General features: G+C 50.3%; 1 protein-coding gene across 1 annotated transcript; it reads right to left on the reverse strand.

Annotated features, from left to right (window-relative positions):
* Window positions 1-4149: 4149 nt before the first annotated feature.
* SEC14L2 (SEC14 like lipid binding 2) lies at window positions 4150-26749 on the reverse strand. The gene is made up of 12 exons (XM_029058112.1): window positions 26592-26749; window positions 24337-24412; window positions 16287-16330; window positions 15797-15856; window positions 15421-15609; window positions 14299-14394; window positions 14079-14139; window positions 13291-13374; window positions 9445-9551; window positions 9210-9349; window positions 8910-9079; window positions 4150-6173 (listed from the first exon to the last, which is right to left on the reverse strand). Exons 1-12 carry the CDS (start codon window positions 26643-26645, stop codon window positions 6031-6033), a joined length of 1224 nt encoding a protein of 407 aa, XP_028913945.1. The 5' UTR covers window positions 26646-26749; the 3' UTR covers window positions 4150-6030.
* Between the last annotated feature and the right edge of the window lie 836 nt (window positions 26750-27585).

The following is a 27585-nucleotide window of genomic DNA, read 5'->3' on the forward strand; positions in this document are numbered from 1 at the left end:
GCTTTGGAGTCAGAGGTCATGGGTTCGAACCCCGGCTCTACCACTTGTCAGCTGTGTGACTTTGGGCAAGTCACTTAACTTCTCGGTGCCTCAGTTACCTCATCTGTAAAATGGGGATTAAGAGTGTGAGCCCCACGTGGGACAACCTGATTCCCCTGTGTCTACCCCAGCGCTTAGAACAGTGCTCGGCACATAGTAAGCGCTTAACAAATACCAACATTATTATGTCCAACCCGCTTTGCTTGTATAATAATGATGGTATTTGTTAAGCGCTTACTATGTGCTAACACTACACTACACTAGCTACACTGTTCTAAGCGCTGGGGGCGATACAAGGTGATCAGTGAGGCTCACTGGGGGGCCCACAGTTTTAATCCCTAATTTATAAATGAGGTAACTGAGACACAGAGAAGTCGATTTGCCCAAAGTCACCCAGCTGACAGTAGAGCCGGAATTAGAACTCAGGACCTCTGACTCCCAAGCCCGTGGTCTTTCCACTGAGCCACGCTGCTTCTCATCCACTCCAGCGCTTAGTATGGTGCCTGGCCCAGAGTAAAGATTTAACACATCACAATCGTTATTATTATTAGGACGCTTGGGTCCCTTTCCTGGTTCTGCACAGTGGGAGTGGGGGCCATTGGCTATTGCTGAAGGATAATTGTTATTATTAGAGAAGCAGCGTGGCTTAGTGGAAAGAGCCCGGGATTGGGAGTCAGAGGTCATGGGTTCTAATCCCGATCTGCCCCTTGTCTGCTGTGTGAGACCTTGGGCAAGTCACTTAACTTCTCTGTGCCTCAGTTACCTCATCTGTAAAATTGGGGGTGAAGACTGTGAGCCCCACGTGGGACAATCTGATAACCTTGTATCTACCCCAGCGCTTAGTACAGTGCTTGGCACATAGTAAGCGCTTAACGAATGCCATCGTTATAGCTCCCCTCCCCTCTTCCCCTCCCTTCAGCACTGTGCTCTTTTGTATATATTATTTATTACCCTATTTATTTTGTTAATGAGGTGTATATCTCCTTGATTCTATTTATCCTGATGATGTTGTCTTGTTTTGTTTTGTTCTCTTCTGCTCTGCTGCCGTCTGTGAGCCCGTCATTGGGCAGGGATGGTCTCTGATGCCGAATTGGACATTCCGAGCGCTTAATACAGTGCTCGGCACATAGTAAGCGCTTAACAAATATCATCGTTATTATTATTATTATTATCCCCGAGGCGCTGCTCCCGTCTGCCACGCTGGGACGTGCGGTGACAGATGGAGACTGTCACGACTGTCACGACTGCGGATGGGGGTAGGAGGGGATGCTGGGGTGGAGGCCAGGAATCCCAAGCAGACTCAGCGAGTGGAATTGGAGGACGGTCCCTGGAATCCCGTGACTGCAGCCCTTCCCCTCTCCCGGCTTTCTCAATGAGGCCTGCAGATATTCGCCCTCTAAACCGAGGGAAATTAAATATGCATGAGCCACTTATGTACGCAGCACACGCGGCAGCCGGGCCCGGCTGCTCTCTGAGACTCTCTTCAAAGCCCTACTGAGAGCTCACCTCCTCCAGGAGGCCTTCCCAGACTGAGCCCTCCCCATCCCCATAGAGAAGCAACGTGGCTCAGTGGAAAGAGCACGGGCTTTGGAGTCAGGACTCATGAGTTCGAATCCCAGCTCTGCTACTTGTCGGCTGTGTGACTGTGGGCAAGTCACTTAACTTCTCTGTGCCTCAGTTCCCTCATCTGTAAAATGGGGATTAAGACTGTGAGCCCCACGTGGGACAACCTGATTCCCCTATGTCTACCCCAGCGCTTAGAACAGTGCTCGGCGCATAGTAAGCGCTTAACAAATACAAATACCAACATTATTATTCCCCCTACTCCCTCCCTCTGCTCTCCCCTCTTCCCCTCCCCCTGACACTTGTCTATATGTGTATATTTTATTTATCACTCTATTTTATTGATGATGTGTATATATTTATGATTCTATTTATCGATTTTGAGGGTATTGATGAGGTGCCCATCCCCTTGATTCTATTTATCGTGATTATGTTGTTTTTGTCCGTCTGTCTCCCCCGATTAGACTGTGAGCCTGTCATTGGGCAGGGGTTGTCTCTATCTGTTGCCGAATTGTCCATTGCAAGCGCTTAGTCCAGTGCTCTGCACATAGTAAGCGCTCAATAAATACTATTGAATGAATGAATGTCTACTTGTTTTGTTTTGCTGTCTCCCCCTTATAGATTGTGAGCCCATTGTTGGGCAGGGATGGCCTCTACCTGTTGCCAAATTGTCTCTCCTCCCCTTGCCCCCCGCCCTCTGCTCTTCCCCCTTCCCCTCTGCACTGTGCATATTTGTATGTATTATTTATCACCCTATTTATTTTGTGAATGAAGTGTTTATCGCCCTGATTCTATTTATCTTGATGTTTTGCTTTGCTGTCTCCCCTGTTTAGACTATTGTACTATGGAATGAATGACTACTTGTTTTGCTGTCTCCCCCTTTCAGATCGTGAGCCCGTCAATGGGCAGGGATTGTCTGTTGCCGAATTGGACATTCCAAGCGCTTAGTACAGTGCTCTGCACAGAGTAAGCGCTCAATAAATACTACTCCCCCGATGAGCCCGTCAATGGGCAGGGACTGTCTCTATCTGTTGCCGGATTGTCCATTCCAAGCGCCTAGTCCAGTGCTCTGCACATAATAAGCGCTCAATAAATACTATTGAATGAATAAGTGCTCAATAAATACTATTGAGAAGCAAAATATATATATACTATAGAGAAGCAGCGTGGCTCAGTGGAAAGAGCCCGGGCTTGGAAGTCAGAGGTCATGGGTTCGAATCCCTGCTCTGTCACTTGTCAGCTGTGTGACTGTGGGCAAGTCACTTAACTTCTCTGTGCCTCAGATACCTCATCTGTAAAATGGGGATGAAGACTGTGAGCCTCACGTGGGGCAACCTCATTCCCCTGTGTCTACCCCAGCGCTTAGAACAGTGCTCTGCACGTAGTAAGCGCTTAACAAATACCAACTATTGAATGAATGAAGAAGCCTTCCCAGATTAAGCCTCACTTATCTCATCTCCCACTTCCTTCTGTGTCGCCCTGACATGCTCCCTTTGCTCTTCCCCCCTTCTAGCCCCACAGCACTTAAGTACATATCTGTAATTTTATTTATTTGTATTGCTGTCTGTCTCCCCCCCCCCAGACTGATTTTATTTAATGATGTACATCACCCTGATTCTATTTATTTGCCATTGTTTTAATGAGATGTTCTTCCCCTTGTCTCTATTTATTGCCATTGTTCTTGTCTGCCTGTCTCCCCCGATTAGACTGTAAGCCGGTCAAAGGGCAGGGACTGTCTCTATGTTGCCGATTTGTCTATTCCAAGCGCTTAGTCCAGTGCTCTGCACCTAGTAAGCGCCTCAATAAATACTATGGAATGAATGACTACTACTGAATGAACGACTGGCTGTCACCCGCCCTCGCCCTGAGGCGGCCAAGGGCGCCCGCCCCCCCCAACATGGCGGAGGGCAGGCCAACCCGCCCAGCCAATCACGGCCGAGGACAGCCCACCCGCCCAGCCAATCAGCAACCAAGCCCTCCCTCGGGCTAACTACAGTCTCCGGGAGGAAAAGGCACCACGCATGCGCGATGCTTTTTTTTTTTTTTGGCGGGTAAACGGGGCGAGGATGACTTGCTTAAATTCGTCAAGCCCAACCCCAGCTCTGAGGGAAGAGGAAGGGGCGGCGGGCGGTGCCTCCTGGGCCCCAGAAATAAAGGCTGAGGCAGAGAATAGCTTTATTCATTGGTCAATTGGCCCAGTGGAGCGTTGTAAACCGAGATTCCAAACCCTGCCCTCCCGTGCCCAGAACGGGGGCGAGGGGCTCATCCTGGCTGGTTGAGTTGCCTTTTCCCAACCCCTATCGCCCCCTGAACAGGAGGGGAAGCAGCACGGGCCCGGGGGTCGGAAGGACCTGGGTTCTAACCTCAACTCCATCACTTGTCTGCTGTGTGACCTTGGGAAGTCACTGCACTTCTCTGGGCCTCAGTTCCCTCATCTGTAAAATGGGTATTAGGACCATGAGCCCCACGTGGGGACAGGGACGGGGTCCAACCTGATTAGCTTGTGTCCACCCCAGCGCTTGACACATAGTAAGCGCTTAACAAATATCACCGTCATCATTATTATTGTTACAAACAGCGCGGGCTCTGGCCGCCTTAGTTTTTGAATTCAGAAATGAGGTTACTCAGGGTCAGTTTGGAACATCTGGCGGCCCAGATATCAAGTGTCTGAGTGGGGCGAGGCACTAACAGACAGTGCCCCCGGTTGCTACTGTACACCCAAATGGAAGTCCAGAGAAAGCCCTCACTTTGAGAGCAAGTAAGCCCCCGGAGGACGGGGCGATGCCTTTTCTGTGCTATGTAGAGCCCCTTCCTCCTAGGTAGGTGCTTAATAAATATTCACCCGTGATCACCTGACTCAGAATGAGGGAGGGGGGGAAAGAGTAAGGGCTGCAATTGCTGAGAGAATCAGTGCCCTTCAGTTTCAGGAAAATCAGCCTCCCATCCCCGACAAGCTCCCACTTGCCTCTTCTAACTCTGTTTCCTACCAATGAACTTCTGAGGAGCAGAAATATTTCTTCACCCTATGGGAAAAATCTGGGAGATTATGGATCTCTCTCTTCCTACCCCCATGAATTGCAAAATTCAAACAGGTCCCAACCCCACGTAACCTAACTCTTGGATCTAGACTTCATGTCGATGAGTCCTCTCCTCTTGCCTCCACCTGCAAGAAATGGGGTCTGGATGAAAGGTCATTACAGGACCAAGAGGCTCTAACTGGGAATTCCCATCTCTGACCTTTACATGGGATTGTGGTTTGTCAGCCTCACTTTGGGGATTCAGAAGCCAAGTTACTTGATAAGTGAGGGGCAGTGAACAGGAGCTGAAAATTAAAGGGGCTTGTTGAAGCAGCCTTTTACTTCACTGCCGCTTGGTTTTCGCCACTTGGCTCTCTGTACCTGTCCTTCCATCCCCTGAATAGAAGTCTGAAATTCTGGGGGCCTCTACTTGGGTTCTAATCCTGGCTCCATCATTTCCCTGCTGTGTGATCCTGTGCAAGTCACTTGATTTCCCTGCGCCTCAGCTTCCCTACCTGTAAAATGAGAATAAAATCCCTGTGTCACCCCGACCCCCTTACACTTTGAGTCCTATATGGGACAGGGACTGTGTCCTATCTGATTTTCCTGTATCTTCCTTAGTGCTTAGCAAATGCTTGGCACCTAGGAAGTGCTTAACAAATACCACAATTATAATTAGTATTACTATAGGGCAGGTCCTTATACTCTGGCCCTTAGAAGCTGCAATGTTCATTATCAGTATTAATTAGTAAAGTACATTTTCCCATGGAAGGAGCTTCCGAGAGTCTCAGATGAGGACTGCCTGTTTTCCTTCCCCCGTCCTTCCCATATCCTTTGTAGGGGAGGTCTGGGTTGCCACAACAGCCAGGAGGTGGCCCTCACTTGGGGGCTCTCTTCCAGTCTTTACCTATCCTCAGCTAACTATGGAAATGGGAAAACAGGCAAGTTGACACCCCGAAGCTGCGTACCCAGAAGTCTAACCCTAATTCTTCCCAATCCCGTTCCTTCTCCCCTATTCCATACTGGCACTAAAAGTGCTCTCCTTGACCCGGCCACCTGCTTCAAGCAGGCCTAGAATAAACCGAATTGGCACAAGTCAACAGACAGATGGGTCCCAAGTGGCTAGTGCCCAGCCTTCAAGGAACTTTTGTCAATTTGGGGGACGAGAGGGCCCGCCCTGAGCCGCTTTGGCCACAACAACCTACAAATCACCCCCCCACTAGCTGCCCAACCTCCAAATTGAAGGTCCCCAGAGCTCCCCTGGCTTCACCATAGCTGAGGAAGTCTTTCCCCGGGGGCAGCTCTAGTCCGGATTCTTAGTGCTGCAGGGGGCTGGGGTGGAGGAAACCGCAAGGGGCAGGAAACAACTGTGAGACAAAGAGGGAGCCCAGGTGTGATGAGGATAGAGGAGTTACTGCTGGGCTGCCGTGAGCTTTTTATCTCCCAGATGCTGCATTTTCTCCTCTGAGCCTTTGTCCGGAAGCAGAACTTCCACCGTGAAGCTGACCTTCTTGGCATGAATGAAGCTGTAGGTGTTGTCAAATCGCAGGACATCTGAGGAAACAGACAGTTAGGTATTCAGGCTGGTCTACCCAAGGCTAACAAGGCAGAATGCATTTCAAGCAAAGTTTAAATAGGGCTGGGATATGCACTCGTATAATAATAATAATAGTATTCCTTAAGTACTCAATATGTGCCAAGCGCTGTTTTAAGTGCTGGGATAGATACAAGCTCATCAGGTTAGATGCAGTCCCTGTCCCACATGGGACTCACAGTCTTAATCCCCATTTTGCATATGAGGTAACTGAGGCATAGAAAAGTTAAGTGACTCGTCTAACTCAAGTGGCACGTGGCAGAGCCAACACTAGAACCCGGTCCTGCGACTCCCAGGCCCATTCTCTATTCACTAGGCCACGCTGCTTCTCTATGTTCATACATGCATCTTGGTGGTGTTACACAGGACCTTGGGTTTCTATTTTCTGCTGGAAGGGAGGCTACAAAAAGGCACGCCCTGGACACTACCTGACTCACAACTGCCAGCGAGATACACTTTAAACACTGAGAGGTACTGGGTAGGCCTCTTTGAGAGAAAGTCAGCTGAGGGCAGCTGGTGATGAGGGGCTGGGAGGATGGAGAGGAATGAAAGTTTGGGGATTGTGTTCCTTAGACTGTGAGCCTCTGTGAAGGCCAATGACTATCTAAATTTTTCCTCCATTGTATTCCTCTCTTGGACTCGGTGCAAAACTCTACACACTGGAGGCTTTAATAAATACATAAGGAGTGGGGATGACCAGAGTAGGAGGTTAAGAGAGGCAGATTTTCTCAGGCCAACAAGACCATGGCAAAGGGTGGCAATAATCCCAGAAATACTGGTCTACCAGGTGGCAATTTGGGGCAACAGGCATGCTCCTTGATTGTCAAAAGGGGCAAATTCTAGGTTTGTTCTCTTCTCCAGAAATTTAGAGCCACTTCCCCAAGTGAATTCTGAAATTTAAGGTTGATTCCTCCTTTCTGCTCTTTCCTTTTCCTGGTCAGGGCACTGCCCTCTTAGTCCTACAATTCCAAGGTTGAAACTTAGAAGATTAATTTCTCCTCAGACCAGATCCTCTGGTAACACTGAGCTCACTGCTTCTACCCCTGCTAACGTAGGCCTCAGCAGGAGAGAGGTGCCCGAGTGGATATCTTTGAGATCTTAGACCATGCTCAGACCTGTTTCAAGAGTGTGGAAGTGAAATAATTGCCCGTGGTTTGTCCCTCTCCCCAACTTGGGGCTCTACTCGAATTCAAGCCAGTGAAGAGGGATTTATGATTAACCCAAGTATTATTCTACCAGGAATAGGGTTGGGTTCAAGATTTACTGGCAATATGAAACAGGATTTAAGTTTCTCTTGCTTGGAATGGGTAGGCACGGCCTTGCAAGAGGCAGCTCTGTTCTTTGCTGTTCCATCTCTTCATGAGAACCGCCCTCCTTCCAAATGAGCCTGTAACCTAACGCCTCTTTTCACCGGGCACCCGCCCAAACCGCATCATCAAATAATGGTTGATCCCATCTCATTGTCACTGCACCTGAGAACCTGGATGGGGGAGGGCCACACTTCTAATCCCAGGTGTGGGAAGGGGGCATTTTATAATAAATTTATAATAAGCACGGATAAGGCCCCGGAACTCAAACTCCACTCAAGGAAAGGCCCAGTGGGAGTGGGGATTTGAGTTAATCTGTCCCATTTATTGATTTGCCGGCCTATTGGGCTCAAAAGGAATCACTTGCTAAGAGGTTCTCGGGACGACAACTCTGACCCTGACTATACGTCCTGAAAGATTTACCCTGGGGTGAGCTTTGGCTTTTCTACCTGAGAAATCTAGCTGAGTCTACCTAACCTCTCGAGTTTAAAGCACACTGAGGTTCAAGGATCAAAGGGGCTGGTTAGGTATGGGTTTGGTATCATTGGACGGCAAAACACTTCCTCTACCCCAGGTCCCCTCCTCCTAATTATAAGATCTATCCCCCATTCCTGAGAGGTTTCTTTTGGGTCTGTTCTTTGACCAAGCTAAACAAACCTTCAGAGACAGAGACTGAGGTGGGGAGGCAGGGGGAAGGAGAGAGGCATGGGCCTTCAGGTGATTGAGGACCTGGTAGGAGAGCTGTGCAGAGGCTGCAGAAAGGACGTAGAAAGTCACAGGGGGATGAGGGACAGAGACTGCTGGGACTAGGAGTCAGGAGTGTGTGGGTGAAGAGAGAGACATTGTGCTCTCCTGGTGGTGCTGCCTTGGAGATGGACCTCTGAGCTGCTTTTCCCTCATCATCATAATCATCATATCCAGGGACAGATCCCTCTCTCTCCGGGGTCCTGCTCTACGAACTTACTTTCCATTTCCCCCTATAGCTATGCCACTGACAAAAAAACCAAAGATACAAACTTTGGGACTTAAAAAAAATGGGAAGCTTCATCTCCGCCTTAATACGCTATAGGGAAGGAGGAGTTTCGGGGCAGAAGACCAGTCTGAACCACTTCAGCATTCTGCCTTTGAGCCTCACATCCTCTCTCCCAATCCAGCAGGTTCTTCCTGCCTGTTTCCAAGAGAAACCGAGGCACAAAGAAATGTGCAGCAAAGACCACCTGGTCTTCTGGTTCCTGATTCAGCCCTGGTTCTTTTCACCCAAACTGCCTTTACAGTGAAAGGCTCACAATCTGGGATGCACCAAGACAGAAAGAATCCTAAGAAAAGACTGGGGATCCCATGGAGGGGCAGAGAGCATCTTGAGCATTTCCAGGCCAGAGCAACACTTACAGATTCCGGGTTCAGTGCAGGTGAGGGTCCCATCCTCTGGGACCAGGTGAGCGTTGTACCTCTGGTTGGCCAGCACCTCAGTCATCTCCCCGGCTCGCTGCCGCTCCCCTATTTTTGTCTTCAGGTAAACTCCAAAGCCAATGTCAGCCCCTTCCGACATGAACTGCCACCTGAAAGGGTGCGGAGACTTTAGCCGGATCTCCTGTTGGCCTGGTCTTCCCTGGTGCAACACGCCCACAGCTCCCAACACCTGCTAGGCCTGGAGCGGGTAGCGGGGCTCCTGGGGTGCCCAGTCCCTACCTGAGGACACATCCGGGGAAGAGGATCTCGTACTCCACCTGGTGAGAGGAGCCCCGGCTGATCTGCACCGAGTGCTCGTATTGCTGCTTCACCTGGTCCCGCACATAGTACTTCTTGGGGATGTCACCCCCGTAGTTAATCTGGAGGACAAGGACAGGATGAAGCAGGGTGAGGGCTCTGCTCCCGTCCCACCCTCTTCTCCCCGCGCCCCTCCCGGCCCCCGTGAGCCCTGTACCTTGGTTCTGCACTTGGGGTTGCCGTCCGGGTCGGTCATGGTTCCCCCATACTCCACAGGCAGCTGGTCCGGGCTGATGTGCTTCTGCAAAACCTCCTTCCAGTTTGCTGGACGGGAGGGAAGGAGGAATGTGGTAATTAATCTGAGAAATGCACCCAATGGTCAGTGAAAGCCCTCGCGGCAGAAACAAAGCAAAACCGACATAGCCATTTGCTGTCGGGAGGGGGGCGACTCAGATAGGGTGAGCAGAGAGGGGTGCAGACCTGGTGTCACTGATGCAGGGCTGTGGGAATTCATCTGAGAATTCATTAGAGAAGCAGCGTGGCTCAGTGGAAAAAGCACGGGCTTAGGAGTCAGAGGTTCTAATGCCGGCTCCGCCACCTGTCAGCTGTGTGACTTTGGGCACGTCACTTAACTTCTCTGTGCCTCAGTTACCTCATCTGTAAAATGGGGATTAAGACTGTGAGCCTCACGTGGGACAACCTGATTACCCTGTATCTACCCCAGCACTTACAACAATGCTCGGCACATAGTAAGCACTTAACAAAAACCAACATTATTATCTGAGACCCAGAGATGTATTTGAGAAGTCAGGGTCTGAGCTCCCCTTCCTCACATCAGCCCCCCTTGCTAGCACTGCCTTTAACACAGGCAGAGTTCATAAAGTTTGTCCCACTGGGTTCCATTTCCACTCATCGCTATAAGCTTAATTAGCAGATACATGAGACCCTTCTCTGCTCCATCTTCAGTCTCAACTTCACTTGGGCTGCTTGGTTTCCTTGGTCTGTTTGTTGTTTTTTTCCTTTTGTGGGGGTGGTGCCTGAAGTTTGGTCCTGGTGTTCCTTACTAGGGCATTTGGGGAGGCTTTCATTCATTCAGTTGTATTTATTGAGTGCTTACTCTGTGCACAGCACTGTACTAACCACTTGGGAGAATACAACAGTAAACAGACACATTCCCTGCCCACAATGAGTTTACAGTCTCCTGACAGGTAACATAGATCCTGAAGTGGTGTGGCCTAGTAGAAAGAGCACAGGCCTAGGGGGGAGAAGACCTGGGCTCTAATCCCAGCTCTGCCTGATGTGTTACCTTGGGCGAGTCACTTAACTCCTCTGTGCCTCAGTTACCTCATCTGTAAAATGGGGATTAAATCCTCCTCCCTCAGATGTAGACTGTGAGCCTTCGTGAAACAGTCTGTCTTGCATTTACCCCAGCGCTTAGAACAGTGTTTGATATGCAGCATGGCCTAGTGGAAAGAGCACAGACCTGAGAGGCAGAGGTCATGGATTCTAATCCCTGCTTTGCCACAAATCTGTTGTGTGACCTTGGGCAAGTCACTTAACTTCTCTGTGCCTGTTACCCCATCTGTAAAATGGGGATCAAGATTGTGAGTCCCATGAGGGACATGGACTGTGTCCAAACTGATTACCTTGAATCTACCCCAGTGCTTAGAACAGTGCTTGGCACATACCTAGCTTTTAACAAACACCACAATTATTGTTATTATAGTAGGTGCTTACCAAATGCTGTCATAATTAACAGCCACAATTTATTTATTTATATTAACATCTGTCTCCTCCTCTAAACTTAAGCTTGTTGTGTCCACCAACTCCTCTGTCGCTAACCTCCTCACTGTGCCTCGTTCTCGCCTGTCCCGCCTTCGACCCCTGGCCCACGTCCTACCACTGACCTGGAATGCCCTTCCTCCTCACCTCCACCAAATTAACTCTCTTCCCCACTTCAAAGCCCTACTGATAGCTCACCTCCTCTAGTAGGCCTTCCCAGACTGATCCCTCCTTTTCCCTCTGCCCCTCCTCCCCTCCCCATTCCCCCACTCTTCCCTACCCCCTTCCCCTCCCCACAGCACTTGTGTATATTTGTATATCTTATTTATTATTCTATTTTATTAATGATGTGTATACATCTATGATTCTATTTATCTATTTTGATGGTATTGATGCCTGTCTACTTGCTTTGTTTTCCTGTCTCCCCCCTTTAGACTGTGAGCCCGTTATTGGGCAGGGATTGTCTCTATCTGTTGCCAAATTGTACATTCCAAGAGCTTAGTACAGAGCTCTGCACACAGTAAGTGCTCAATAAACACGACTGACTGAATGAATGCTATATTGTACCTTCCCAAGTGCTTAGTACATTGCTGTGAACACAGTCAGATTTAATAAATACGGCTGATGGACCGAAATAGCAATCACTGCACTCCTCACTCTTAAAAACCAGCCTCTTCGTCCTACTATCCCCAAGCATTTCAGACTTGAGCCGATCAGAGGATCAAAAATGTCTCTTTCCTTGTTGCCAACTCTCCATCTCGTGAAGTGTAAACTAACGTGGAGGGCAGAACCCAGCTATTACTTTGCCACTGGGCCCAGGGCCTACATGGGTGCAGTGCCCTCAGCCAACGGAGGGAGAGGGACATGTGACTCTCACCCCGCCAACCAATAGGGCATAAGAGGGAGTCCTCTGAATGGGGGAGGGAATGCTGATCCAGCTGATTCTCAAACTCAACATACAAATACAAAAGAGGAACAGAAGAAGTGTGACAAAGTGGAAAGGGCGCAGGTCTGGGAGCCCAAGGACATACCACTATCCCACTCTCTGACCTTGGACCAGTCACTTAACTTCTTTTGGTTCCAGTTTTCTTTGTCTGTAAAACAGGGATTCAATACCTGTTCTCTTTCTGACTTAGGCAGTGAGTCCCACGTGGGACAGGGACTGTGTCCTGATTATCTGGTATCTATCCCAGAGCCTGGCACCTAGTAAGCGCTTAGCAAAGAACACGATTATTAGGAACACCATGTATGGCCTGGAGGACAGGGAGCTGGTTCTAGGGGGCCCTTGATCTTGAGTGATCAGCCTAGGGTCAATTGTTTCCTTCCCCTTTGAAGTTCTTCTGCGAGCTCAGCCCTCAGGCGGGTTTGTGGAGGGAACTGGCAGATGGGGATGAGAGAACACATTGAACCCGTCTACACAGTGGTAGCTGGGGAGATGGGGGCAAAGTGAATATGCCTCCCACACAAACCCTTCTCTCTTCTCAGATGACAGACAAGTTTTTATTTCACCTCACTGCACTATGGAGAAGCGGGGACAGGAAGGGAGAGTGGTCTTCCTTTTACAGAAGGAGAAATTGAGCCACCGAAGTCTCGTCATCAAACTTTTCAAGAAATCCCCTTTAGATTTGCTCTGGAGTGGAGTGTGGGCAGCTGGCCAAGGAGCCCCAACTCCTGTGGGGAGCACTATACTCCAGGCCAGCCCAAAACGGAGAAAATGTGACATGCTTTGGTTGTCAGCTCATCGGAACCATTTCTGGGGCGCTTACTCATCCTTACACACCATGCATGGAAATAAAATTCCAAGAGTTGAGGCAAATCCAAGGAAAGGATGGTGAAAAATCAGTTTCAGGCTTGGCTCTCTGGCTTGGGCAGCCCCGGCCCTCGCCCCTTCTGACTCTGCGCTGATGCAGGTGGGGCTTCTGGGTTGGCACCCTCCACGGCCCCACTGGTATTGGAACCACGGATTTGCATCTGGGGTTGCCACATTGGATGAAACGACTGTGCTTGTTTGTATATATTATTTATTACCCTATTTATTTTGTTAATGAGGTGCATATCTCCATGATTCTATTTATCTTGATGATGTTGTCTTGTTTTGTTTTGTTCTGTTTTGCTTTGCTGTCTCCCTGCTTTAGACTGTGAGCCCGTTATTGGGCAGAGATTGTCCCTCTCTGTTGCCGAATTGTACATTCCAAGCGCCTAGTACAGTGCTCTGCACATAGTAAGCGCTCAATAAATACTATTGAATGAATGAATGACTCCCAACCGCACAGTCACTCACCTCCCAGTACCATGATCTTCTTGCGGGTGTCTTCGCTCAGGAACGGCTTGATGAGGTTGTAGGCCACAGGAAAGAGTTTGGGGGCTGGAAAACAGACATCCCACGAGGAGAAGGTGGAGTGGAGAGAGGCCATGATTACTATTATTTATTATTAGCTAGGAAGGGAAAGAGATATCCCCACATTCTTCACCCCCATGATGCCCCATTTACCCATGCATACCCTGTTACACAGAAGCAGTGTGGCCTAATGGAAAAAGCATGGGCCTGGGAGACAGAGGATCTGAGTTCTAATCCTGGCCCTGTCAATAGCCTCCTGGGTGATCTTGGGCAATTTTTCTGTGCCTCAGTTTCCTCATCTGTAAAATGAGGAATAAATACTTGTTCTCCTTTCCCCTTAGGCTGTTGAGCCCCATCCGGGGAAGGGACTGGGTCTGACCTGACCACACTGTATCCGCTCCAGTGTTACGTTCAGAGCTTGGCACATGTTAAGTGCTTTACACATACCATATGAGCACACACACACACACACAGAACCCCAGAGATGGGAGAGGCAGCCTAGCTGAATATCTGTCCGATGGGTTTATAGGGCGATCCCTGTGCCAAGGATAACCCCCGTCACGCCTCTCTGTAGACTGGCAGTGCCGCCCCCGCTCTGTTTCCGTCTGATGGGTTTATAGGGCGACCCCCCACCCTGTGCCAAGGATAACCCTCGTCACGCTTTTCTGTAGACTGGCAGTGCCGCCCCCGCTCTGTTTTAGCTGACTTTCCAGCCCCAGATCCCAGCTCACCTTTAACAACAAACAGGCGCCTCAGGGTTTCAGGATAATTTTCTTCAAACATGCAGAGGAACTATGGAGCCAATGCAATCCTGGTCAGAGCTGCCACCCTTCCTCGAGATGCCATGTTCCCCGATGAGCCCAAGGATATCCCGCTCATGCTCCAGTATTCCTTTCCTTCCCCTCCCTCACCCCCGCAAAACCCCGGCAGGCGGACTCCTCTCCCCTTCACCTCTCCATAGGCCTCCACTGCTGGTTTCCAAAGATGCTTGAGGCCAAGTCCCTCACAGTCGTAAATCATGGTGATTGTCTCGACTTTCTTCCCCACCTGCAGGGAATGGAGGGACCCAGGCAGTCAGTCACACACTTTTTAAAAAAAAATGGTATCTGTTAAGCATTTACTATGCGCCAGGCACTGTACTAAGCATTGGGGTAGATACGGTTGGACACAGTCCATGTTCCACATGGGGTTCACATTCTCAATCCCCGTTTTACAGATGAGGTAACTGAAGCACAGAGAAGTGACATGACATTAACATCTATCTGCACCTTTAGACTGTAAGCTCGTTATGGGCAGCGAATGTGTGTTTATTTTTGTATTGTACTCTCCCAAGCACTTAGTACAATGCTCTGCACACAGTAAGCGCTCAATAAATATGACTGACTGACGTGCCCAAGGTCACCCAGCAGCAAACAAGTGGCAAAGCCGTGATTGGAACCCAAGTCCTTCGGACTCCAAGGACTCTATCCACTAGGCCATGCTGCTTTCCAGGCTGAACCTTCTATCTCTCATCCTTATGCAGAGGCACTTACACAGTTCGGTCGGCCGCCACTCCTAGGAAACAATTTATTTGCTCTTTTCCAGTTGGGAGAGTGATAGATTCCCGCTCACCCAACCCAAAGTGAGACTCCTTCCAATCACCTGGCCTCCTAACAGCCTCTCCAGGAGTCACTGAATGTGTCTCAGCTTCACCTTTGGCATCAATCCCATTTTAAAAATTGAGTTCAGTAGTAACCAAACACACATCCGTGCCAGGTACTCTACTGCGTATTGGAGAAACGCAAAAAGAAAAGCCACAGTCCCTGCTTTTCCGGAGAATTCTAATGGAGATACGGTAATGTGGCAGAGACCTTTTTACGGCTTTCCAAAATTACTCCTTTTTTCATTCTCTCTTTGGCATTGGGTGTTCTGGCAGGGTAATGTGGGCATTCACACCCCGATTTCATTTAAATGGAGCAAGATGGCTGGAGGAGGGGAAGAAGAAAGTGTGGCTAAGAGTGTGAGGCCCCTCTAGGAGGACCCACTCACTCTCTTCTGTCCTTCCAATGTCCCTGGTGTGTCCCCACCCCTCACCTTTTCAGTCTGTCGCTTGCACTCTTGTAACATCAGCTCGCAGTCCCTCATTTTGGTCCGAAGCAGGTCCTGCTTGGAGGCAGAAAGCAGCAACCCTCTGGCATCGAGGGGTCCAATGATATCATACCACACAGGACAGCCTTCATTGTCATAGCCGCACATGCCCCCTGATAAATACTGCTGGATCACCTGGACACAGATACAGAGCAAAGACAGTGGGTCACGGGGCCGCCAGAGCCCACGCCATCCATAGGTCACTATTTTTGAGTGCACAGATCAATTCCTGAGGACCGAGGTTGTGGCCAAACAGACTCAGGTCCCAGATTGGGCTCCATTTGGAGGTTTTCATGATTGAAAGGGAGTGATTTGTCCTCACCTCTGGGGGCTGCCAGCTGGTAATATTGTCAATATCCCTTTGCTTCCGGAACTCGACGTGCTGCAAAGACGGATGCATCCTTAAGTGTGTGTGCATGCGCGCGCACAAATGCATATTCCCCCCCCACCCTTTCTTCTTTGGACAGAAGAGCAGGAAAAAATCTTCTCCAAGGAGGCAGTGAAAGAGAGGAGGGTGGGGAACGTCCAGTTAAATCCCACGGGGCTTTTGTGGCTGAAGGAGCCAATAAAGCAGGAACAGTGACTGGGTTAAGGAGTTCTAGAGATAAGGGCAGCAGGAATCACAGAAGTATAAAACAGGAAGGGTCCTCAAGAGTTCATTTAGTTCATCCTCCTGCCTCTAAGCAAGGCTGAGGTTAAACCCTCCTTAAAAGATAGCGGCTAGACCCCAGTGCTCCAATATGATCTTGGGCGCAGATCAGAGTGTGAGGGGGGACTCCAGGGAATAAGGGGCACAGGACTGAGTTTCTCACCTTCCGGAGCATGGCCTCAGACTTCGGCAGGTCAAAATTTCGAGCTGCAACAGGAAGATCAAATCAGGATAAGATCTGGGGCTGTCTTCTCTCCTTAACCCTCTCACGTCTCCCCAAGGCTCCCCAGAAGGAGGTCCTCTGTCTGACAACCTCTCAGTCAAAGGTACTTCCTGAACAACTACTGTGGGCCAAGCCCCTGTTCGAGACAGCACACCAGAAGCAAAAGACAGGGTCCTTGCCCTCAAGGAGCCATCTAATATAGGAGGGAGGAAAACAAATTATATATAAATACTGGGGGCAGGAAGAAAAACAGGATATAACTGGTAACGGCAAGAATATGGAAGACAAAATAGATAAATGACATGCATCATTCCAAATATATCCTTCCTCTGTCAGTATACTTAGGGGAGGAGAATGGTTTTAAATTCCTAAGGGTGGCTGTTGGGCTGATGCACCTGTGGGGTGTTTGGGTGTGGTTGTGAAGTAATCAGAGAAGGTTTCCCAGAGGAGGTGGGCTTCTATTTTCAGGAGGGATTTGAAAAGGATGAGATGTATTGGTTTGGCGAGGGTTCTCCTTACTCCCTAATGGTCTGGAGGGAGTTCCAGGTGTGAGGAACAGAGGGAATGAGGGGTTCAGAGGTGGTAAAGTTGAGACTGAGTTACTGTTAGAAGGTGATCTTAGGAGAAGCAGAGTGAGATCTGGGGCGTAATGGGAGAAGAGTTGATGCAGGTGAACTGGAAAACATCCTTGGTGCCAACGGCAAGACATTTCTGCTTGATATGGAGAGAAGCGAGCTTTTTCTATGGCCTCAACTCTTCCTCGTGGAATCCCCGGACTCTGTATAATTCCCTGGTTACAGTGCATCTCTTCCTGACTTCCTGAGGTTGAGATTTCACCTCAGGATACAGGAGAAACCCAGGCCTCTGGGTCAGGATGATTCATTCAATAGTATTTATTGAGCGCTTACTACGTGCAGAGCACTAGGCCATTGGAAAAATTCCCAGGAGAAAGTAGAGGAGGAAAGATGAAGGGAAGGAGCTGACACTATATCCCCAGGACCTAGCTCAGTGCTTAGTACAGCACTCGGCACATAGTAACTGCTTAACAGGTAGCACAATAATAATAATAATAATAATAATAATAGTAGCTGTTGCTCTTATGGTACTTCTCATTATCTTGTCTTTTATGTTGATTTGGCATTTTTGCTTCATTTTTCCTTATATGTCTATCGCCAACCTCCTTTCTTCCCTACCCTCAACCCCCATGAGCCCCATAGGGGCCAGGGACATATCTAAGCCTCACCGTGCATTTCTTTCCAGTGCTTAGTACAGTGCTTTGCACCCAGAAGGGACTTAATAGAATGACTACTAAAACTCCTACTGCTGTATCCCTGATAAATAATACAGATGGGAGCGGGAGGAGTGTCCTCATTGATGCAAACAGAATGAACTCTGAGCCCCCTTATCACCAGACCCAAAGTCTTATCTCCTCTAAAGTCCAACTTCCAGGTCCCAATGAGCCCTGACCTGGGATTCCAGAGATCCAAAAGGAATCGTCCCCTCACTCCCTCCCCATCGGCGGAGCTGGCCAGAGCGGGAAGACTGCCAGGAAGCCTGGGCAGGACAGACTCTGAGCTACTTATGGGCACAGAACACGTCAACCAACTCTGTTACAGCGTACCCTCTCTAGCTCTAAGTACAGTGCTCAGTAAATACCATTGATTGATAGAGCTTCAGCTTTGGTTCCTGCAGTCCTGGTGATGGCCCTCAGAGGCCCTCCTTGACCTTCGCTACCACCGGCAGCAGGGTTAGGTGACCCCAGATGACATTCAGGATTTTGCCTGGCAGTGGGGGTTAGGGGAAGGAGGCATGTGGGATGAGTAAGCTGCATCTGAGGCCTTTTTTCAGAAGAGGTCTCCATAACTCTCCCGACTCCTCGTGCTACTACCCAGGATGGGACCCATTCCCAGAATTCCTATCCTTGTCCTCTCCACCCGAAGGCTTTGTATCCCAGGAAGCTGCCTTGGTGTTCCCACCCTGCCAGAAGACAGGAGAAGCATGCTGGTCTTGGGGCTTGGAAATTCTCTTCTTCTGTGTTGCCTGCCCAGCACTGAACTGCACCATTCTAGATATGGGAGTGGAAGTGGATGCAAGAGTTGATTCTGAAAGCAGGGAACTTTTCTACCACTCTGTTGTACTGAACTCTCCCCAGCGTTTAATACAATGCTCTGCCCCAAGTAATCACTCAATAAACGCCACTGATGACAATGACGTAAGGGACCCTGAGAGGTCAGTCTTTTCTCCAAGCCACTCCGGCCTGGTGAGACTCTTCGTCCCGTCTCTAAACCCCCAGCCAACCCCCGCCAGAATCTAATCCCTCATGCTGCAGCTTAGGCCTGCTTCCTTTTGTTCTGTTTTGGAGGAGGTGCAGAACAGCCTGTCATGAAACTCTGAATTCTGGATATTTTAATATCATGACTTCAGCAGGCGATTAAAATGACAGTTTGAAAAAAAATGGGAAAAGATCCTGAGCGAATACCGCCTACTGTTCAGTGGCTGGTACAGTTCCGGCTTGGTTTTCTACTCAGACCAAAAGGGATTGATAGCAGATCAGTTGCTGATAGAGCACAGTCCTGGGACTCAGAAGGACCTGGGTTCTAATCCCAGCTCTGCCACCTGTCTGCTGTGTGACCTTGGGCAAGTCGCTTCACTGTAAAATGTCCTGACTCCCCAAATCTGTAAAATGGTGATTAAGATTGTAAACCCTGTATGGGACATGGACGGTATCCAATCTGATTATCTTGTATCTACCCCAGTGCTTAGTACAGTGCCTGGCACATAGTAAGTGCTTAGAGTGAAGGCTTGGGAGTCAGAGGATGTAGGTTCTAATCCCGGCTCTGCCGCTTGTCTGCTGTGTGACCTCGGACAAGCCGCTTCACTTCTCTGTGCCTCAGTTACCTCATTTGTAAAATGGGGATTAAGACTATGAGTCCCAAGAGGGAGAACCTGATTACCTTGTATTTACCCCAGAGCTTAGAAGAGTGCTCAGCACATAGTAAGTGGTAAAGAAATACCATTATTATTACTATTGTTAAGCACTTAACAAATACCATTAAAGAAAGAAAAAGGTAGCACCGCTTCTCACATTTCAGCCCGGTTGCCAAGGCTGAGTTTAGGGAGATAAAGCAACAGGAGCTCCAGTGGGGCATAAGTCGTAGCTGGCCCAAGGGTCCCAGATAAGAAGGGCTGCTTTCTGAGGTGAGGGGAGGAGGAGTGGCTAATGATTTGTCCCCTACCCCACTTCACCACCAGCCTGTTTAGACTCGAGAGTCTGCCCGAAGGCCACCCTGACTAGCAACATTCTGGGAGGCCGGGAAAGGAGGTTTGGACGGCCCTAAAGTGCTCTGTCATCCAGGGGTCACGTGCCGAGAGCAGGGCTTTTGGGTGGGCACCGACATGAACAGTTGCAACTCCACAGCCCGCACCCTAGCAACTTCACACGAACACCGAGCTTCAGGCTGCCTCCATATAGACAATCTTGCTAGTATCTCTATAGGAAAATTCCGCGGAAATAAGGCCACTTGCTAGTGGAAAAACACCCAAAGCTGGGTTTAAGACATCCTTCAGAGGAAACTAAGAACATCAGAAACGCTATTACTGGGTCAGGCTAAATAATCGCACACACGCACCCCGCCTCTCCCCACTAGTGGGTTGCAAATATGAAGAAGGAGCAAGACGGCTCCCAGGCTAAAGGGGAAGCCAGGCTATGGGGGTGATTTCAAGCCCCCCTCCCCTGGTTAATTCCCCTGCTCACCCCAAGTCAATCTCCTTGGCAGGAGAAGGACCCGAGATGGCAAAGGGGACAAGTGACATTATCTCCCCAGGGGAAAGAGAGTGAACTGTGAGTTTTCTTATCTCAGAGAGGTGCTCAGGTTTCCCCTTATCTGCCAAGGTCCAAAATCCAGGATATTCGGCCTGGGCCTTGTCTGGGTTCACCCTTATAATAACTGTGGCACCCATGAAACTGTACTAAGCGCTGGGGTGGATGCAAGCAAATCGGGTTGGACACAGTCCCCGTCTCACATAGGCCTCACAGTCTCCATCCTCATTTTACTGATGAGGTACCTGATGCAGAGAGAAGAGAAGCGACTTGCCCAAAATCACGAAACAGACAAGTGGCAGAGCCCAGATTAGAACCCAAGACATTCTGACTCCCAGGCCCGTGCTCTATCCACCACGCCACGCCGCTTCTCTTAACCCTCGGCACGGCCAGGTCTTCTGTCCTCCGCCACCAGCGGCAGCTCCCCTCCATACAATGTCGCGCCTTGGGCCCATGTGCTTCCCGGACTGACCCTAGCAGCTGGCCAGCCGGCCACTAGCCCTCTCAACCCTGCCATGCCCTGGAGCCGTGGATGGCTGAACTGCAGGTTGGATTCAGTGTGGGAGAAGCGGGCTTGGGGCCTGTGACTGCTGGTCATGTTGATTTTTCCACCGTCTCCTCTTTCCTTCCATCCTCAGGTCCTCCTTCCCCACTAGGCACCTCCAGACTGGTCTCTCTGCTAAACCCTCACCGGTCACTGTCAATCAAAGGTGCCCGTGTCACTCTCACTCCCCCACAGTATGAGACGGGATGGGGGCCCAGGTCATTAGACGTGAAGGCATTTGAACCTCTGGGAGCCAAAATGAATAATAATAATTGTGGTATTTGTTAGGCGCTTACTGGGGGCTGGGGTGGAAACAAGCAAATGGATTGGACACAGTCCCTGTCCCACATGGGGCTCACAATCTCAATCCCCATTTTACAGAAGAGGTAACCGAGGCCCAGAGAAGTCAAGTGACTTGTCCACAATCTCACAGCAGACAAGTGACAGAGCGGGGATGAGAACCCATGACCTTCTGACTCCCAGGCCTGTGCTCTATCCACTAGGCCATGCTGCTTCTAACTAGGTCAGGTTAGGTTAACTAGGTTAGGAGAAGCAGCGTGGCTCAGTGGAAAGAGCATGGGCTTGGGAATCAGTGTTCATGGGTTCAAGTGCCAGCTCTGCCACTTGTCAACTGTGTGACTGTAGGCAAGTCACTCAACTTCTCGGTGCCTCAGTTACCTCATCTGTAAAATGGGGATGAAGACTGTGAGCCTCACGTGGGACAACCTGATGGCCCTGTATCTACCCCAGCGCTTAGAACAGTGCTCTGCACATAGTAAGCGCTTAACAAATACCAACATTACTATTATTATTAGGTTAGAAAGAAACACTCTGCGGCATCACATCACGGCTGCTTCCCTGGAGTTGACAGTGGTGTGAGAAAGGGAAGAGGGAGAATTTTTTTCAAATACACAATTCTCAGGTGGATCTTACTCACCAGAGAGCTGGGATTTATGGACAGGAAGAGCTGAGCCTCAATGGCCGCCCAAGTGTGGGAAACAAACAAGCTAAACAGCAGGAAGAAACATCTCCTGGGTGAGGCAAAGGCAGCTCAGACTAATTTAAGTGGCTGCGCCAGGGAGACGGAAGCTAGAAGCTGTGGCAAATTCTCTGCCCACAGAGCCCGTTTTCCCCTTGATAAAATTGGCTCAATGGCTGTATGCTTTTTATTATTATTATTATTAATAATAATGATATTTTTAAGTGATTACTATGCACCAAGCACTGTACTGAGCACTGGGTTGGATACAAGCGTATTGGACTGAACACAGTCCCCGTCCCACAAGAGGCTCACAGTCTAAATCCTCATTTTACAGATAACGTAACTGAGGCCCAGAGAAGTGAAGGGACTTGCCCACTGTCACATAGCAGACAAGTGGTAGAGCCAGGATTAGAACCCATGACCTTCTGACTCCCAGGCCCAAGATCTATCCACTACCCCCTTTTGTAAATCTTCTCTCACTGAGTACATTGGGGCCCGCTGAGCAAAGGGGAAGTAGGAAAGAAAAAGAAGCAGCACAGCCTAGTGGAAAGAGCACAGGTGAGGGATTCAGAGGACCTGGGTTCTAATCCCGGTTATGCCAAATGGTTCCTGAATGACCTTGGGCAAGTCATTTAACTTCTCTGTGCCTCAGTTCTCCTATTCTGACTGCGAACCCCATGCAGGACAGGGACTGTGTCCAACCTAATTAATTCGTATCTACTCCAGAGTTTAGAATAGTGTTTGAAACCCAGTAAGTGCTTAACAATTCCAATAAAAAGGTAGTTTTGTATTTTTCTTAATCAAATGTTTTCCTGCTAGCCCTTTAAGAAGGCCATCATCGCTCCCTCTTTCCTCCTTACTCACTGCAAATGAGGTTTCCTGTTCACACAATAGGGTCAAGTGACAAGTGATGGGTAGAGTTTGGTGATTTTGTTCCAAGACCATCCCAAGAGAATTCCCCCCCAACTTCAGCCATGCTGCGCTCCACACCCTTACTCCAGTTCCAGCCTCTCCATGGATCCAGGCAAGAAGCAGTTTATGTCCATCGTCGGCCAATGCTGCCACTAGGAACTGGGCCTGAAACCACAGTCCTTTCAGCTACTCCCAGTTTATTTCGGGGAAGGGAGACCGACTATTTTGGGAAGTGAGACGCAGCGTGGCCTAGTGAGAAGAACCCGGGCATGGGAGTCGGAGGACTTGGGTTCTAATCTTGGCTCTGCCCCTTGTCAGCTGTATGACCTTGGGCAAGTCACTGAACTTCTCTGGCCTCACTTTCCTCATCTGTAAAATGAGGACTACATCCTACTCCCTCTTACTTATACCACGAACCCCATGTGGGACAGGGATTGTGTCCAACCTGATTATCTTGTATCCACCCCAGCGCCTAGTACGGTGCCAGATATGTAGTATCAAGCATCATAATCATCATCATGTCTAAAGACTTTCTAGCCTCCATACAGTCGCTGGTTAGCCTACCTGGAGTCTTCAGCAGGTGAATCGTATGGGGATTTTAGCACAGCAGGGTACCAATGATAGGAAATACTGGTTTGAAGGGACTATTGGTTTGATCTAGCGCAGTATATAATGTTCTTATGTAAGAGTTCTGCATGTGAAAATGTACAGAAGGAAAGGATCGAAATGGAGTGTGAGCTTCTACTTGAGGGGCAGAGACCATGTCTTATTCCCACCCATTTATTCTTTCCCAAAGTTTAGTACAGTGCTCATTCTGGGCAGGGAACGCATCTGCTAACACTGTTTTACTGTACTCTCCCAAGCGCTTAGAGAAGTAGCATGGCCTAGTGGCGCAAGAGCATGGGCTTGGGAGTCAGAGGTTGCGGGTTCTAATCCCCCCTCTACCACTTGTCTGCTGTGGGACCTTGGGCAAATCACTTCACTTCTCTGTACCTCAGTTACCTCATCTGTAAAATGGGGATTGAGACTGAGCCCCTCGTGGGACCCGATCAACTTGTATCTACCCCAGTGCTTAAAACAGTGCTTGGCACATAATAAGCGCTTAATAGATACCATCATTATTACTATTATTATTGAGCTGCAAGTGCTGCATATAGCAAGCACTCGATAAATACCATCGATGATGACAGTACAGTGCTCGGCACACGGTAAGTGTTTAATAATTACTATTACTACTGTTCCTGCCAGAAGAGGCACCACGGCCAAGTTTCACGGGTTTGGGCCCTGAAGCCAACGGAGTACATCCTGGAATCTCTCAATTAAGAGTCGGGAGCCTGGAGAGAGAGAAGGGGCCTGCCTGGCCAGATTGAGTTCTCTTAGGTTTCCAAAAACCTCAGCCAATCCAGCTCTTTCCAGCTGCCCTGAAAGATGCCATTTGGAAGTATCGGGACAAGTCGCTCATTGGCACAGATGAGAAGATCTACTTTAGGGTGAGAGCCTGCCACTGACTTCCAGTAGGTCCTGGGACCGGTCAGCTCCCCCGGCTCCCTCAGATGGTCCGCCCCTCACCTCCCCAAAAGGGTAAACGGCTTTACTGAGTCCGCTGAAGTCTGAATCATCAGATGGCGGGGCTCTAGTGATCTCTGAAATAGCGGGGAGTGTTAAGCCGATGCCATCGCCACACAAAGCCCCCATGCCCAGCTTTTCCGTCGTCCCTGGCTCTCCCCCTCACCTCGGAGCCAGCGCAGGAGGAAGTAGTCGTCGGGGTTGTGTAGGGAGGGCAGCACATCCTGGAGGTTCTCCCGGAACTAGGGGAAGAGACAACTACGTCAGTGGCAGCTCCCACCCAGGCCCGGGGCCTTCCATCTCCACATGTATGTACCCCCACCCCGCCACCCCATTGGCTTCTCCCCCCCCTTTCCCTAGGTCCTTTCTGTATGATGACACTGCAGGTTGATGACACTGCCAAGCCTGCTGCAGCCCCAGGGTTATAGTCCAGATAGTCAAGGCCTCTGAACCTTTCCTGGCTACAGGCTACTGTCCCTGAGCAGGTTCTCCTGGTCATTCACTTCCCTAATCAGTGCCAGAGGTGAAAGATATAAGATCTGAAGTTTCCACCTCCTTCCCCACCCCACTTTACCCATGCGATTCCCCAAGGCTATGGATGGCTAAGGCCCCTCTGCCCAATCCCATCACGTTCGGGAATTACACCACTCCCAGAGTCTACAGGGTTCTAAGCCAAAGCCACAGACCACTAGCCACCTTTCTCAAGAGGGTCCCTATTTGGGGGATCCAACTGCTGCCTAATCCCATTCCACAGGTCATATTTGAGCCCGGTGGCCACCAACTCCAGCAATTTGAACATTTGACCGTATGGAACGAAGCCATTTTGGGTGTGTGTTTTTTGGGGGGGAGGGGAGGAAGTGAAATTCCGGGGGGGGGGGGCTCTCTCCTTCTCCCTCTCTTTCCTAGAGGCTGCAGGAGTCCCATGACTTGGAGAGCAACAGGGGCACTGCCAATGCCTCCCACGTTCTCTCCACCTCACTCTTTGCCTAGGTTATTTTGCCCTGACCCAGATTGGCTCTGGAGAGGGCACAGAGCCCAGGAACCAGGGACACTGGGTAGATGGCTATTAGCAACGGGGAAGGGTGGCCTTGGGTCTCAGACCTAGCCATGCCCAGAATCAACAAATAAGGTTGGTATTTGTTAAGCGCTTATTATGTGCAGAGCACTTCCACTTGTCAGCTGTGTGACTTTGGGCAAGTCACTTAACTTCTCTGGGCCTCAGTTACCTCATCTGTAAAATGGGGATTAAGACTGTGAGCCCCACGTGGGACAACCTGATTCCCCTGTGTCTACCCCAGTGCTTAGAACAGTGCTTGGCACAGAGTAAGCGCTTAACAAATACCAACATTATTATTATTACTTCTAAGCGCTGGGGTAGAGACAGGGTAATCAGGTTGTCCCACCTGAGGCTCACAGTCTTAATCCCCATTTTCCGGATGAGGTAACTGAGGCCCAGAGAAGTTAAGTGACTTGCCCACAGTCACACAGCTGCCGAGTGGCAGGGCCGGGATTCAAACCCATGACCTCTGGCTCCCAAGCCCGGGCTCTTTCCACCGAGCCACGCACGAGGAGATTTATTTCAGGGGTAGTAAGGAAAAGATAGAAAATCCAGAGGGAACATCCAAAGGTGGAGGCTGAGGAACAGACGCAGATTTGGGGAGGATGCCAGTGAGATGCAGCGTGGCCTAGTAGATAGAGCACGGGCCTGGGAATCAGAACAGCGTTTGGAACGTAGTAAGCCCTTAACAAATACCATTATTAATTAGGAGGACCTGGATTCTAATCCCGGCTCCGCCACTCGTCCGCTGCCGTGTGATTGGGCGAGTCACTTCACTACTCCGTGCCTCGGTTACCTCATCTGCCAAATGGGGATTAGGACGGTGAGCCCCACGTGGGATTTGGACCGTGTCCAACCTGATTAGCTTGTAGCTACCTCAGCGTTTAGTACAGTGGTGGGCGTATATGAGCGCTAAATGAAAAACACAAATCATCATCATCATCATCCTAAAAACCTCAGGGCTCACCCCTCGAAGGGATGGGGAAACTGGAAGACAGCAGTGGGGAAGGGGCATCCTAAATCGGCTGCAGGCTCTCGTTAGACTCAAGACAGGCAATCCTACCCTTCGATACTCCCTGGCCCGGGGGGCACCTGGGGATGGCTTCCCTGGGTCCGAGGGGAAACTGAGGCCTTGAGCGGGGAGGGGGCTTCCGGGGCCTGCGTGGGCGAGGCCGCTCCCCGGGGTGGCGGGGCAGAACGGGGCACCAGTTTGTAGCGGAGACGGCCGGCTGCCAGGCCCGGCGGCTGAATGCCGCCTTTGTGCCCGGTGCCCACCTCCGGGAGTGTCTAAGCAAGCGGCGGGCCCGGGGAGGGTGGCACCGCTCCGAGGATGCGGCCAGCGATGCCAGGGGCGAGGGGCTCACCTTGGCCAGCGTCTCCTCCTGCTTGGGGCTCAGGTCCCCGACTCGGCCGCTCATGGCGGGGGTCGGTGGGCACGGCTGCTCTCCGGAGGCCGGTCCCGCTCTCCCACCGCCCCCGGCCCGTTGCTGCCTTTTGCCGGGGCGGCGGGGCTCCCTGCCAAGCACCGCCCCTTAAAGGGGCCGGCGGGGCCCGGGGGAGCCCCCAGGGCACCGGCCGGACCCCTCCCGCCACCGCCCCGTCCACCCTCCGCTCCGCCTTCTCCAGCTCCGGGAGGGGCCTCCTCCTCCTCCACCCACAAACAGCCCTCCCCCTAATAATAGCGGTAATAACAATAGTCCTAAATGGGACGCTGCTATTTGCTAAGCGCTCACTACGTGCAGAGCATGGGGGAGATACGGGGTGATCCGGTTGTCCCCCATGAAGGCCCGGTCTTAATCCCCATTTGGCAGATGAGGTGACCGAGGCACAGAGCGTTAAGTGACTTGCCACGAGGGGCTCACAATCTTAATCCCCATTTTAATAATAATGTTGGTATTTGTAAAGCGCTTACTATGTGCAGAGCACTGCTCTTAGCGCTGGGGGAGATACGGGGTGATCCCGTTGTCCCCCATGAAGCGCACAGTCTTAATCCCCATTTTGCAGATGAGGTAACTGAGGCACAGAGAATTTAAGTGACTTGCCCACAGTCACACAGCTGACAAGGGGCAGAGCCCGGATTCCAACCTATGAATTCAAACCCTTACTCTGGGCCAGGCTCTGTACTAAGCGCTGGGTGGCTTCAGGACAATCGGGTCCTCCTTTCCCACTGTAATAATAATAATAATAATGATGGCATTTGTTAAGCGTTTACTATGTGCAGAGCACTGTTCTAAGCAATGGGGGGGATACAAGGTCATCAGGTTGTCCCACGTGGGGCTCACAGTCTTAATCCCCATTTTAATAATAACGTTGGTATTCGTTAAGAACTTACTATGAGCAGAGCACTGTTCTAAGCGC

This window comes from Ornithorhynchus anatinus, chromosome 2 (genome assembly GCF_004115215.2).
Source record: "Ornithorhynchus anatinus isolate Pmale09 chromosome 2, mOrnAna1.pri.v4, whole genome shotgun sequence".
NCBI lineage: Eukaryota > Metazoa > Chordata > Mammalia > Monotremata > Ornithorhynchidae > Ornithorhynchus > Ornithorhynchus anatinus.